This window comes from Gorilla gorilla, chromosome 5, assembly GCF_029281585.2.
Source record: "Gorilla gorilla gorilla isolate KB3781 chromosome 5, NHGRI_mGorGor1-v2.1_pri, whole genome shotgun sequence".
In the NCBI taxonomy this organism is placed as follows: Eukaryota; Metazoa; Chordata; class Mammalia; order Primates; family Hominidae; genus Gorilla; species Gorilla gorilla.
Window position 1 is genome coordinate 125,533,816 of NC_073229.2, and position 15,305 is coordinate 125,549,120.

At 42.5% G+C, this 15,305-nt stretch overlaps 1 protein-coding gene across 6 annotated transcripts in view; it reads left to right on the forward strand.

The window, feature by feature from the left end:
• The first annotated feature begins 902 nt into the window (after positions 1-902).
• GRIK2 (glutamate ionotropic receptor kainate type subunit 2) overlaps positions 903-15,305 on the forward strand; it is a 685,903-nt gene continuing 671,500 nt past the window's right edge. For 4 of the 6 annotated variants that reach the window (XM_055391439.2, XM_019030081.3, XM_063707793.1 and 1 more), the window contains exons 1-2: positions 1,220-1,424; positions 6,573-6,980. In XM_055391439.2, coding sequence (XP_055247414.1) covers positions 6,866-6,980 — 115 coding nt within the window. In that variant the 5' untranslated portion in view covers positions 1,220-1,424; positions 6,573-6,865. Of the gene's footprint in view, positions 1,425-6,374; positions 6,981-15,305 lie in introns of those variants that run through there. The other 2 variants (XM_055391438.1, XM_019030080.4) reach the window with 2 other exon arrangements.

The following is a 15,305-nucleotide window of genomic DNA, read 5'->3' on the forward strand; positions in this document are numbered from 1 at the left end:
TGCAGCCCGTTTGAAATGGTCTCTTGAGCCCAGTGCGCCTGGCCTGTTCCCGCTTAGCCTCACTTAAATCTCCTCGCGAATCTCAGCTGGCCGACTTCTTCTGGGGGAAACTGCTAAACTCAGCTCCAGTTAATATTGTAGGGCTGAGGATAAAATAGCAACGGTTTTGAATAGATGTTGACTTTTCCGACCCAGAGGAGCGGAACTCAGGGATTGTTTGCAAAAGCTAATCGTTTCCACCGTGAAGCAGGGAGAGCCTGGTGAACTCACCGCCGCCAGCCCCTCCCTGGAAGCCAAGCTGCGGGAAGACTCTGGGACTCAGGTGCCCCTCCCCATCTCTGGCCTTTAAAAGAGTCCTCCCGAGAACTTGGACCGGTGGCCGCCAAACCAGGGCTGCTTCCCAGAATCCTGTCTCCGATCTTGGAGTCTGCGACCTCAGGTTCGGCGCCCACTAGATCTCGAATCCAACTTCTTTCTGAAATGTGTTTAGGTTGAGAGTTTCGGGTCCTGGGCGGGAGTTTGGTGGGGAGAGGGGAGTCTGCTATTTAAGGCGCCATACATACACAGAGACAGCCCGCCCGACCTCCTAACACTCAGGAAAAGTCCATTTCCAAGCATCTGTTCTCAATAATGGTGGCAGGGAGCAGGGCACTGTGACTCCCAGCATCTGAGGGAATACCCGCAGCAGCGCTACCAGAGCGCATTTGCTCTATGCACTGGAGGTCGGGGTGGGAGGGTGCGCAGATCAAGATCTTTTTTTTGCGAACCTCAGGGAAATGACCGTAGTTGGACTAAGAGGTCCACTTTGGAGACTACCAGCAGCCCTCCAAGCCCTGGCAGTGGAGAAGTTTCGTTGCTATGGTTTCGGAGAGGCATAAAAGCCATCACCCAGAAGCAAATGTGTTTGGGCTCCTTATATGTGTTGTCACCACCCAAGGCTAGGCAAATTCCTCGGCGCTTTGCATGCATCACTCACTCCCTGACAGAGCATCTCGGCCTTAGTCTCCCCATCCCAGGAGGCGGGTGTGCGCTAAGGGAGCGAAGTCCAGCCGGAGGCTTCGTAACATCCAAGTCTAGGGACACCAGGAATTCTCTCGCTCTAGCTCCTGTGGTCCAGGGGTGGGAGAGGCCCCCGAGTGGCCGCGGCGACCAGGAGCGTGCAGGGGCCACGGGGAAAGGAGCGCGGCGCCTTTAAAGCAAGAGGCGAGGAACCCCCGCCAGGAGGCGTGTCTGTCTCTGCCGCCGCCGCCGCCGCCGCTGCTGCTCCTCGGTCACCGTCTTCGCCGCTGCCGTCACTCGCGCTCGGCGCCGGCGGCTGCGCTGGTCGGTCTGGTAGCCGGGGACTTTTCCGCCCGACCTCCTCCGGCTGCTCCTCCCCGAGGACCACCCCACCCCCTCCCCGCCCACCTCACCCCTAGCTCCAGGTAAGGACTCCCCGGCTGTGGGCTGCACTCCGGGCTCCTTCACGCGGTGTTTGTTTTCAAGAGGACGGGAGGGACTGCGGGTGGGCGAGGGGCATTTTCCACCTGAAGAGAAGGAGGAAGGCGAACAGCAGCGCTGCGGACGTCCGTGCGCTCGGGGCGCCCGCTGGACGGATTCACTGCGAGTGTCTTTGTCGGGCTTATCTCAGCCAATTCCCGTCAAGCATGCAAGTGGCTCTGTTGGCTGCAGTCGCCTATGTTCTCCACATAAAATGATTTAAGAAGTGGACGTGTCAGGAAGTGGCCTCAGCTACGGGGACTCACGCGAGGCGAAGAGAATGAGATAGATGGCAAGAAGCTGTGTGGCTGCCGGCGGGTCTGACGAACTCCCCATCCCACCCATCCTTCTGTCCACCCATCCTTGCATTAACCCTGCTCCTTAGTTCTGCGCTGAGGAAGTACATTTATTTTAACTGGCGCCCGTATTAAGAGCTCCTGAAAAAACTTGGAGGGCGTCCCATTAGGGTAAGGAGGGGGCAGTGTTACCAGGGTGGATCATAAACCTCAAGAACTTTTAACGAACCACATCCTCTGATATTTTTACCTTTAAGGAGATAGAGTTTCTTTACCAAACAACACGACCGAGCTGAGGCTCCTTAGAGAATAATTTCCAATTTAGGCAATGGGGAATATTAGAAAACTTACTATTAGTAGCCTTTTGGTAATGCACAGATTATCTTCTATCATTTATTCATCTCCATACTGTAAGTATTCTGTCATCAGAAATTATCTTATGGATTGATGATTATTTTCATTTCACGAGAGATGATTGGTTCATTTGAGTCTTAATTAGTCAGTTTAGTTGCTGGAAGAAGTGCAATTGTATTTCAATCTTGATTTGTCTTAGTTCATTACTTTCTAACTTTATAGAGTCTATTCCTGTAACCACCAAGGCAGCTTATCAACTTCCAGTGGCCTTAAAAACTTTTGAGTCAAACAAACAACAAAAAATTGAAATGCACAAGAGCAAGGTGATAGAGAATTGAGCAATGTTTGGAAGTCTTATCTGTTTGTTTTCTCCTATTTAAACCCATTGAAAATCACACAGGCTGAAATTAAAAAAAAGTTCTGGGATATGTAAATTTATTCCACTTCAATTTGTTAATTAAGATACACTTATTTTAGTGTCTAAAAATTAATCAAAACTCTAAATGTCATTAATCATCAATGCAGCAGAATGTTGCTGGAACAGCTGATAATGTGTTCAGAATCATAAGGGATACCATAGCATGCAGAGTTAAGAAGAGTGAGTTGCAAGTATGCAACAGTGTGATTTCAACTGAAACCTGACTCAGTCCTGACTTTATTCTCTGAGATCTTTAATGCCATGTATAAACAGGCTGTTTGTTTTAGCTAAATTGCTATGCAACAGGCCACTTGCATGGAATAATAGGTTAGGTGTTACTATAAGATGAGGTTTTTCAAATGTCACATAACAGCAGGACTTCCGTGACAAGTCAAGTGGAATCCTTAGTAAGAATTCCATGTGAAAAATTTAAATGTAGCTATGGCATGTAAGAACCTTTGAAACATCTTTGAAATTCAGGTTGTTCTGGGATATGTATTTGCTGTTTCCAGCAAAAGGTATAGGCATTGTCTTTTTAAATGTTGTGCTATAAAGATTATTACACATTTTCTCATACCCCAGCAGGTGGCAGCTAACTAGAATAAGATTCATTTTCACTGGCAGAATAGGAAACTAAAATTGCTTCTCAAGTAATAGTGCCCAAGAATAAGAGGTCATTAGTATCTGCAAATATAAAAATATAGTGAAAGATGAAGCTAGTGGTTTTTTTGTTATTGTTGTTGGAAGAAGCTTTGCATTAACATGATATGCATTTTCTTCTTTGTCAATTTATCATAGGTTTGATATTTGTGTCAGCCTTCTATGATTTTTTTTGAGGTATACTTCTAAATACAGCTTCTCTCTATGTGTGCGTGTATGTGTGTGTTTGCAGTTTGTTATCTCTGCTTTGACCTTGGAATCTACAGAGCTTTGGCTCCTAGAAATAAAGAGTGCCATATGGTTAAAATGAGGAAAAAAATGAGACCATGGAATAAAATATATAAATCTTACTAAGTATATATAATTGCCTGATATCCAATAGCAGTAGTTTTCTTTTTCCTTTAAGGAAGGAGCAAATTACAGAACTGACACAATTTTTAAAAGGGTTAAATCTAGTCAGTGAAATACTGTGTAAAGAATTTATTAATCCTTCATATAACCTCAGAACTATGATGTGTGGTATCAGTATTGGGGAGAAACTTGTAATAACTTCAAAATTGCCACATGTTAAGGCATCAACTATGCCACCAAATCATTTTATTGTAGTATAGGGATGTAAATTTAGCATTTCCCCCCACCCAGGAAGTAAGTGAGTTTAATGAGAAAGAACAAGAATTAATCTAATTACCCTAGTAACAGATGGAAATCTGGAGGTGGAGAATTGAAAGTGATAACTAATTGTATATTTAAAAAATGTCTTTAGCCACTGAATATTGACAGCATGTTATTTGGCATTCTGAATTGTGGTCTTTCTAGCAATTTTTTTTTGTACTGACAAACAAGTAGTTTAGTGTTCATGAGGAATCTCACTATTAATATAAGTAGTTTTTTAATAGTATGCCCTATTACAAAAAAAGATAACTACATCTTGGGCTTATCAAGCAATTGCACTGAAAAATACACACAACACAGTTGATAAAATAGTCCTCTTGATAATGTGAACAATGCAATAATTCCAATTCCTTTACTCTGTGTAGTAGAAATTTACACATTGTCACTCAAATATCATGTTAGTTATTTATTGTGCTGCTTTCAATGTACTGCTCCAGAATAATGAATGCCAGGAGCGCTGTCCGTGGTCCTGAAGAAAGGTCGTCTCCAGTCTTGTAGAAGTTCAACTGGACAGGTGGAATTGCTGTCTGTTGTGCTAAAGCCTTTCAACTGAGTTGATGGATGTAAATGAATCTAATTTACCATATGTGCAAAATTGGTTGTTTGGGGATCAATTAATAGTAAAAAAATTACAATCTTTTAACTGTTTAATTTATTGTGTAATAACTTCATGAATATAGAGGCTTGATCTTTCACTTTTCCAACTAGACATCCAAATAACCCCCCAAAATAAATAGTTTATAATACTAGTTTCAAGTGCAAAAGTTGCAACCATAATGTAAAATGTCATTATATTAATGGAATACATGAACAAAGAGATATGGTACATTTTGTTTTCTCAGGTTCCAATAAATGCCAGCTACACTGTGAAATTTCAGTATTTTGATTAGTCACAATAAAACATGCTATTTTCAGGTAGTAGATATCAGTTATATTGGCAGATAAAAATGTGAAGGATTATTTTTTTCCCCTGGCAGTCATTATTATCTCTGCTAGGATCAAAAAGAAAATGAACAAACAGAATGGAATAAATGAGACAGCAAATAGAAGACAGAACATGTTGGGCTGTGTATGCGTTTTATAAGAGATATTTTAAACATGGACTGAAGGAGTCGCTAGATACCCTTGGTTTTAGCACTAGGTGTTCCTTTTAAGGTGCTCAAGCAGTCGAATTATTTGATTGAATTGCCTGCTATACTGCAGAACTAGCCATTCATGATACTTATTTTTGACACTGCAGTTATTGCCTCCATCTTAAAAAAAATCAGTGCCACTTAATGCCTTTGCAAAATGTAGATTTCTCTTTAAATCAGCACTTTATAATATCTTAAGAAAATTTAAATTAAAAAATCGCTGTAAGGAAATGAAAACATTACAGTGTTTTCTTGCTGTTTGGAGGAAAAATAGCAAGTCAAATATTCATATCACTCATATCACTCCTTATTTAAAAATTAGCCTTCAGATAGGATATTTTTTTGTGAGATTTAACCTATGCCCTGTTAGTTGGTTATGAAAAATAGATTAATGATAAGATATAGGTCCAACAGTTTGCCTTTTGTGATGTTTAATCGTTTAAAAATGTTGACAATACATATTTATTATACAAGTTAGTTTTACTTAGTGTAAAATATTAACATTGTATATTTTTAATAAATAGACAGAATATTACTTATTTTAATAATAAAAATGTATTTTTATGTTGAAAGAAATTCTATTTCTGTACTTTATTTCTTGAATACACTCTTAACGAAAGCCAAGAGAGTCACTACCTAGTGACTCTAAATATTCCTACCAGAAAACTAGCAAATGATAAGACAGTTTTAGAGGAATCTGTAACACTCAATGTCGCTCATGCTATGATCTCATATTCTGCCTCTTTAGGAAAAAGAATGTTCAAAAAACCAAAATGCAAGAAATTTGGGCATAAATTATTGAAGGCTTTAGAGTTTGCTGCACCCACTCAAACATCGTTTTTATATATGCACAATTATTTTCTTTGAGCTTAAAAAATGGGTGGAAAATTTAACTTCTCCATTTAAATTTGAGATTTCTCCCATAAAAGTTCACTGAAGAAATTTCTCCTACTTCTGGGTAGCAATCAAGGAATACCCCAGTCAGGTTTTTAAAGAGTGGGTTTACCTCTCCAATTGCATTCCAATCTATATTCATTCCTGGCCAAAATAAAAGTATAAATAAGACTCTTTCAACCTAACCACAAGTTAGATTTGCAGTAAATTCCTCCGTCTTAGATCACTTTCTTTTTTACAGTTCCCAGACAAACTGACTTTGATTTAGCTAGTAATTTAATGAAATTCATCAGTTGATTGTAAGAAGTCCGCTTACATACACCAGTCATTCTCTCAGCAAAGACTCATGGAAAATAAAAGCAATGTTCTCCCCATAAACAAATCCTACTTCTTTCTTGCAACTCAAGGCGGGCTGTCAGATCGGTTGCATAATAGATATTGGGGAGCTCACTGGCCGGGAGCCTTAAGAGGAGAGCAGCTAGCTCAGTCTTTCTCACTTAATCTTGGCTTCACGTCAGAAGCTGTGCAGCAGTGCAGTAGAATAGGGCCTGGCAAAACCTTTGCGAGCAAAGCGCCTTTTGTGCCGGGCTGTGGCTCGCTATCGACATCTCGTCCGTTACCAAGGCTGGATTTCCTATTGATTTCCCTCCTCCTCTGCTTTCACAGGCTCGCGCGGCCGGACATCGTGGGTGTGCGTGCTGGATTTCTCCCGGATGCTCTCCGACTAACATGGATGTCCCACCATTCCTTGCAGTGGAAGGTTGTTCCTTGGCGCAGTAAGTGAAGAACATGCAGCGATTGCTAATGGGTTTGGGAAGCGGAGACTCCTTCCTCTCTCTATGACCATGCCGTGATCGTGTCTGCGGTCACCACTCGACGCATCCTCGTTTCTACCCGAACCCAGGAGCCGAACGCTAGATCGGGGAAGTGGGTGCCGTGCGTGTGGGCACAGAAACACCATGAAGATTATTTTCCCGATTCTAAGTAATCCAGTCTTCAGGCGCACCGTTAAACTACTGCTCTGTTTACTGTGGATTGGATATTCTCAAGGAACCACACATGTATTAAGATTTGGTAAGATTCCCCATCCCTCTTGGTTGCCTGGTATCCGCTCCCAGGCAGCCGGATGTAAACAGGCGGTTCGCTCTGCCTGGCGGTGGGCTCCGTGGATTCTGATCTGCTCACTGCTCTGTCGTCTCCTGGGGCTTTTAAAGAACTCCTTGTGCTTTCATTTCTTCTCTTCTTTATTTTTATTTTTAGCCGCGGGAGGGTGAAGGGAGGGCCAATGTGTGGTAGTGGTCTCTGCATTACCTCCCCACAGTAGCTTGCCACGGAGATGATGATGACGCTGGAGGCACGGTCAGCCGCCACTCCCGCCTGTCTCCCCCGGCGCCCTGGGAGCTTGGAGGGGTGCGCGGTCCGCGCAAAAGTGCGCGCCGGGGCTGCACGCCTCTCAGCTTGCGGGGCTGGTGAGTTAACACCTGGTAACTCTTTGGCGAGTTGCGCCTATCCGCTTCCGCCAGTGACCAGGGCAGTTCTCACGTGCAAATGAAAGGTACTAACCCTTTTGATTTCTTTTTCCAGAGAGCCTTTTCGATTGTTTTCACCGCTTTTCCAGTCCCTGGTGCCCCTACTGGGATGCAGAGCTTTAAAAAATGTTGTAAGATTCGAGGTTCTACTTAACACAGGGAGGCTGCTACTTAGCTGGAACGAAATAGTGTCAAAATTAGAACGGTATTTTGTTTGTTTTTAACTTGTTGAGTCCCCCTCTCACAGCTTTCTGGACGTTATGGACTAATTAATGAAGGATAGTATCTGGGGGCGGTAGGGAAGAGTAGTTGTTTAAGGAGGGTTGACTAAGTCTGCATCTTTCACTTTGGCAAGACGAAAGACGTTAGGTAGTTACTTTTTTTATGGAAATGTATTGCTTTTCTAAGAATCAGGGTTTCTTTGGAGCTTGAAGGAAAATCTAAACGTGGGATTCCAGTGGAAACCCTGGTCAGAGGGTCAGAGTGATTGCTTGGAGAAAATGAAGCGTGGGCGACGCTCAGGTTCTCTGGATGGCCAAAGGAGTTTTAGTAGGAGCAGAACTAGTCAGGGAAAGTTCCCTAAAGCAGATAAGAGGAAGAAAGGAGAAAGCCAACAGGATAAATGCTCCCATTGTAGGCACTTCCTCTGACAGTTCAAGTGGATTCAGACCAAAGAGTGCAGGACACCATGTAATCCTGAGCATGTGTCTTTGAGATAAAAGCAGACACATTAAGTCACTCGGTCAAATTTAAACTGAAGAGTGATTGCCTGCATCTTCTATCATGCCAACAGCATCTCCTGTCTTTCCATTTTACCATGTGTGTGTTTTATCCCCCCTAATGATAAAATTCACCATCTCTCCTAGGCTTTGTAGAACAAAGGTAGGGATGTTTCACACACATTCAAAAAGGGAACCTCACCGACCACACATACACATAGATGCCCACAGTCAAAAAGCCTGCTGATGACAAAAGAGGCACTGGGTTATAGCTGGATTCCTACTGTAGTAGTTTTCATGCTTTTTTCATGCCTTTAGATGGTACTTAAGCACGTTGCTCTTAGCAACAAGCATCCACAGGAATGATTGTTTCTGTGGACAGGATTAAAAAGGTCCCTATACCATTGGAAATGTGTGTGTACGCACACGCGTGTGTGTGCATGTGTGTTTTGTGTGTGTTTTCAGCAGTTAGGCTTCAAATATGGTAAGTGCTACAGTACGGTAGTTTGCCCAATATTTCGAGTATTTCATCCTAATTATATGGAATCCTGAGGAATTCTGAAGTGTGTTTGTGAATGAGTGTGCGTTACTAAGTGTGTTTGCCGACTAGATGGAAAAAAGAAGACTTGGAGCCGAAAAACTGCCACCAATACTCTAAGGATTTAATTATTGCCGCTCTGGTCTTGCAGCACAATATTTGCTGAATCATTAGATTGTTACACTCGCTGATCATTTCATATCTTCATATTAAAAATCTTGGCGACTGTAGCAGAGTGCGTAGCAGCTTTCCAAAAGAGCTCTCTCTCACACACACACGCACACACACGCACACACATACACACACAAACAAGCTTTCTTAGACCAGTGCTTACTAAAAATGTCTTTAAGAAATACGGTAGTAGGCAAAGATCTCCACACTAGTCCCTTGACAACCCTAAACCAACAGTCCAGCTTCTAGATAACCTGCTGTTTTCCACGTTAACTTAAAACATCTTCCACGTGGAGATGCATTTCTTCCGATTTCTGACCTAAGTTGTGGGGAAGAAGGACTGTGTACATTGTTACTGGAACATTTCCCTGTTGGGGCTATTTTGATGTAATGGTGGGAGTTTTATTTTCTTCTGGGATAAACGTATTCTGAGTGGATTGGATGGTTGGTTGAGCACGTATAAACCACTCTTGAGAATGGTTATTTTCAACTTTGGCTCAAAAGTCGAGCCAGTGCCTCATGCCCTGGACCCGTGCCTTGGAAGGGAAGAGTTTGGAGTTGCACGTGGCGCAGCTGCCCCAGTGGTGGAGAGACCCGCCGCCTCTGCTGGGGAGACAGCATCCAGTGTCCTTTCCATCCCCCACCCTTGGCTTGGTTAGGCGCCGGCAGCCGCCAGGCGCCTCCGCCGCGGCGCTATGGCAACGGCGGAGCCCGCCCAGGCGGCCACCCCAGCCCCCCTTCCCCGCTAGTTAAGGCTCTGTGTTATCCTTCCCCTTGCTCCCACTAGGACTGTGATTCGACCCAGTGTCCTCCTGTCACCTCCTGCGAGGTGAGGGGCAGCCCCCGCTTAGAGTGCTGAACCCTTGCCACGTCCCTCGCCTCCCCCGCCCGTCTTCAGCGTGCGCAACCCTCTTCCCGGCGCTTCCCTCTCCCTCTCTGTATGGCACACACAATAACACACACATACACACACACACATTCTCTCACACACACTCAAACATAGACACGCGCTCGCGCGCACTAAGACACATGCGCCCTCCGGGTGCATTTGGCACAGTGACGTCTCTCTAGTGCTCAAGAAAACTTTGCAGTTACACCCAGAAGCGCCTCTGTCCTGTTTCCCCCTTAACCTCCAGCCTCAGCCGACTCCCGCTTGGCTGCACTGGCTGGCCTGCTCCTCTGCAGCCGCTCAGCAAACATCTCTGAGAAAAGGTATCCGGAGCACCGACCCTAGGGTGCTGCCCCGAGGCTCTATGGCAGCGACCTGAGGATCAACCAAAGGTCACCTCCAGGCAGGCGGGCGAGCCCCTGACATTGAGTCTTGGTTGTCACCCCGCCTTTGATCCTGTGTTGGGACAACTTGGGTTTTCCTGGGTGCCCACCCGGCGGGCAAGGTGCATTTTAGGGAGTCAGTTCTCCTGCCCTAGGTCGAGCCAGATGTTCTCTGGCCGGCTTTTCTGGGAGCAGAGCCTGCGACTCTCCCAGGCAGGCGTCTCCAGAGCGCTGGCGCGGCGGGCACAGGGCATCCAGCGCGTCCCAGCTTATGTAAATGAGGCATCTTTGTTTCGCCGCAGCTGCGTCCCGGCCTTGCCCGCCCCTGGATAGGGTGAAGGCGGGACTCTTCCGTCCGCGGGGGTGTGACCAATTCCACGGCCTCTAAGCCGAACTGCGGCGGCGGAGGTAATTGAACCTTTCTTTTGTTACTTTAGCCGGTCCTTCTCTTCCGGGCATGCACTGACCCCAGCCTGTACGGAAGTGCGAGGGAGCTCAGAAGCCAGCTCCGGCTGTGTGCCCGGCTGGCCAACGGTTCACCGTTCGGGAGCCCTCACATGTTTAAGCATCCTCTTTAAGAAATCACTCCCCAAGCTATCACTTGTTTCCGATCTTCGAGGTCAGGTTTTCATTCAAAATCTTTATCTGAACTGGAATTTAGAGCTCCAATAGCAAAGACATCAACCCAAACTTAGGCTCCTGGGCACCATCTCCAAGGTTTCCTTGCCGAATTGCTGAGCATATGGTAGGCCATGTCTTCCCTTCTGATGTTTCGACCTAACTTTTCTCTTAAAGAAAAGCCAGTGGAACTGCTCTCTTAAAGGTTTCCCAGCAGAAGTCTTCCCTCCCAGACGCGCTGGGGTCTCTTTGGCACTGCACACTGACCACCTGTTTGTGGGACAGCAAGCACACAGTCACCTCCTTGCGTACACGAAGAAGGTGAACACAGCCAGTTTAAGGGACCGCCTATACGTTGTGGGATAAAATCTACAACGTGAGAGAGAACAGAAAGTGTTCCTATGGAAATCCCGTTATTTTGCTGGGCATCCCGTTTGCTCACAGATACAATAATTAGTAGCAGATGTACTGCAACATCGAAAAGTGAGAGTGAATTGACTGAGCTTACAAGCCGCCACTCTACAAATTCTTTGAAAGAGATTTTTCCTCCTTTGAGAGGTGAGGTGGGCGGGAGGGAGGAGTGGCCTTACATCTGGAAGCAGGAAAACTGACTCTTGGGAGGCGGGGATGGGGGAGTAATAGCGGCTACTATCTGCAACAGATAAAGGCTGAACACCTGCTTAGCTGAGCTGTGGAATGCAAGGGAGAGAAATCATTCCAAGAATCGCCAACACAACGACCACACTTTAAAAAAATCAGTTTTTCTCATAAGTTCTCACTTACTCTTAAAGCTTCAAAGAATAACTTGATGTGATCCATCAACAGAGGCACAATCATTTCAGAAAATGACTTTGAAAAATGATCTTTTTGTCTTCTAGAAATTGCACGCTTTCTCTACCCAGATACATGAAACTCAACACATTTTCTGGCTTTGTGAGATTGTCTTTCAAAAGCGAACATGGTTTATATGTCAGTAGACATTTCTTCAGACTAGCTTTGCTTTTTGATTTAATGCAAGTGATCATTACGATGTGTTCATTCCTCGAATTCTCAGATGACATTCTTTCAACATTTACTCAGCACAGGAAAGTTAATGTGAATTCCTCTCACACGAAGAAGGAAAATACCATAGATCAAACGATGGTGTATCATTGATTATCAAAGCCTTTTCAAGTTTGCTCACCATTACATAAAGTGTTGTCTGTGATAACAATGACAATCTTTCGTGCCATTTAGTTATCATAATTTCTGATAAAGAAAATGCCTTGCTCTTTTGTGGTAGAAATTTAACGTTCAAGTGAGAGAAATTACTTCACTTTGTCCTTCAGTTCTTAAGATTTGACTTTGTTATGGTAGCCCCAATTACATTTATTGCCTGGAAATTGTCAATGCACATTTTTGCACATCAGAGTAGAAACTAGTTTACTGTCTTTAAAATGTAACATACTTAAATTATTAATCTACTGCATGCTTAATACTTAGGGCTTGCAGGAGATCCCTGATTTTCCTCAGTAGGATGGTATGATATATTGAAATTTAAGTGTTGATTGTTTTTCATTTGGGTAGTGAAGGTTTAGCTTCAAAGGGCGTTCAATTTGTAGTCCAGTTATCAAAGTGTTAGAAGTGCTTCAAATGAATCTTCTACCCTAAATCTTAGCATGAAAAGTGAGGTCAGAAACCCCTGAAAGGGAAGGAAGTAGGTGCACATCATCATTATTGACTAGTCTAGATTAAACACTGAAGAGGAAGATTTCAATCTGATAACGTCATAGGGCTTCCTGTTTTTCTTTGCTGCTTCTGCTGACAATTTTGTAAGGTAATTAAATTGGCTGATTGAAGTCACAGCGGTCATTGGGCGATAAAGACCATTTGGATTTAATGGAATTTAAAACAACAGAGCACTGAACACAACTCTTACCGAACAAGAATTTTAATGGTCCATTCAGGGTGCTGACTAAATAGAACGCCCTTAACAAGTTTAATTGAAAGGGCAAGGCAGATTAGCACTATATAGTCTTTATGGTTGAAGATTGGAGAATTAAAATTATCCCTTTAAAAGACTCATTAATGCATTATCAAGATTTAATGCAGGTTAAATAAGCTTTCTTCAAACCTTTATCATATACTGTGAACCTAGGTTTAGGACCAAGTTTCAATAATAAAACATTTTTAAGAGCTGATTTAATAAATGGAATTATAGATCTTTCTCATTTGAAAAACAAAAGGCATTTAAAATTGTTTGAGCATATACAGTGTGTTGAAGGGTAAGTGTTGATGATAAATTCTCTATGTTCTATAACTGAAAGAAAATTTGACTTTTCTTTTAAAATTTGATTATTGGTAGTTTTTCTTATAAAGAAAGCTTGTCAGTAGTAGAGAAACCACAGAGACAATAAAGGAATGTTCTTTCTGCAGTTTCAATAGAGTAATAGGTATTTGATCTATTTTAGGTTGTTTTTAAAATCCTGACCTTTTTTCTTGCTGAAACTTCTATATTCAGATTATTAAACTTCAATGTAGTCAAGTCCCTTCTGCCCCTGAAGAAAGGGTAGATCACTGCTTAACATTGGGAACATTGAAGTACAATCAGTCCCAAGGTGAAAGTCAAGCCTCAGTCACATATGAGATTATTCACTCCACCTGTTTCTTGCCATGTGGCATTGCCTACTCAGAGTTGTCAGTTCCTTAGATATTTCTAGAAAAACATGAAACCAAATTTTTGTATAAAAATCTCCCAAATTTTAATTGTATGCAATTTTGAAAAAAGTTTTTAAACTTCAGATTTGTAAACACCAAAATCATACAGCAGGTGAGGGGGGATGTGGTCCCATTTTTACCTTCTCGCCCATTCACATTTCACAGTTCCTCTAAGGCACACCTGCTTCCCTCACATCTCTTTGATCACCAAATAAGTGAGGTTTATTTGCCTCTTGCCTCACACCCTTAAAGCAAACTATGTTATATTTTTGTATTTTCAAAGTGACAGTTACCTAACCTGATAAAACTAATTTGTGGTAAAGTGAGTGGGGAGTTTAGAAAAGACTCTAAAAACTTTTCTGCAGGATTTTTTTTTTTAATTTTTAATTTTACTTTTGCATTTGGGCTTTGAGAATCCTCTTCAAAGTTAGCAGCATTCAGATATAGCATTTGGTTTTTAGGTTTCTGCCTATAGATTAATTTAAACTCTTTATTTTCTTAGCTAAAAACTGAAAATTCTTTTCTGGATTTAGTAGAAAGGTCACTAGACAGCAGGGCCATTTGTGAAGATCTGAAAGGGTTTGGGGAGGGTATGTCTTTTAGTTATTTTTTCTACGGATACATATACTTCCATCAGTCTTTCTTTTTGGTTAAGTATTGCCCTGTTCCATGGCCTTACTTTAAGACAAGTATATTCTGGAAGAGGAGCACATAGTCTCAAGACTGTAGAGTTAGGATGAGTTTATTAGGATCGATCGATACTGTCTGTGACAGAGATGCTCAGATACAAAAGAAAATACTGGGTGCCTAAGGGAGTGCTGAGTGATTAGCATGGGTGTGGAAGGGAGGCTGAGAAAAGAGAGAAGTTAAATGACATTTGATACACAGTCTTTTTCAAATTTACCGCCAGACATCCCAGTGCTTTGTAAATTGATATTTTGCTTGTATTAATCCAAATCTTTTAGCATAAGTGATTATTTTAAATAAGATGTAAATTATATTCTTACATTGACATTTTCTCCAATCAAAATGATTTTTAATGCTTTTTACCTCCTTTGCAATCAATTAGCTACTTTTCTATTATTAAACTAAAGTAAGAATTTGGAAGATGTTGCCTCTAGCTCTCATTTCTGTCTCCAGCTCAGTCTCAGTCTAAGCCCTTGACCTAGCACAATGAGAATATTGTGCTAACATGATCAGATAAACAAAACAAATATTAAAGAAATGTTCTGCTTCTGAAATTTCAGTATATTCGTAGCTATTCGGTCTATTTTATGTTGTCATTTAATCCTTCCTTTCTTACCTCTCCCTTTACTTTCTGAAGCTTCCTGCATTCAATTCGTCATAGGTTTTAGTACATTCAGGTCCTTCCTTCCCCAGAAGAAATGAAATGGGAACTCTCTCAAAATGGATGAAAACTATAGAATCCTGGATTATCTAAGCTAAAGGGGAATTCAAAGGTCCCCACGTTTAGAGTCCTAAGTTTAGAGGTGAATTGCCAAGGACAGTTAAATAGCTTGTTCTAAATTGCAATTAATGTCAGATTTTATACCAAAACATGATTACCCTGGCTGCCAAAATTCAAAAAACTGAATTTTGCTGTTTTTTTTTCAGTGTAGCCTCTGACTCCCTGTGCTTTGAATCCATTTTAGAAAGAAATCTGGTAGCTCCCCTAGAAATGTGTCTACTTTGTTTCCTTTACCTTTTCTTTCCTAGTACATTATCTCATAGGTTATTGCTCTTTTCTCTTTTTTTTCCTTAATGTGTAGCTCTATCAGCCTCTTGCATACCTGCTTACTTGTTCCTTTACTCAGTGTCAAAGCTTTTGCTGCATCCATTCAATCAACAATATTAA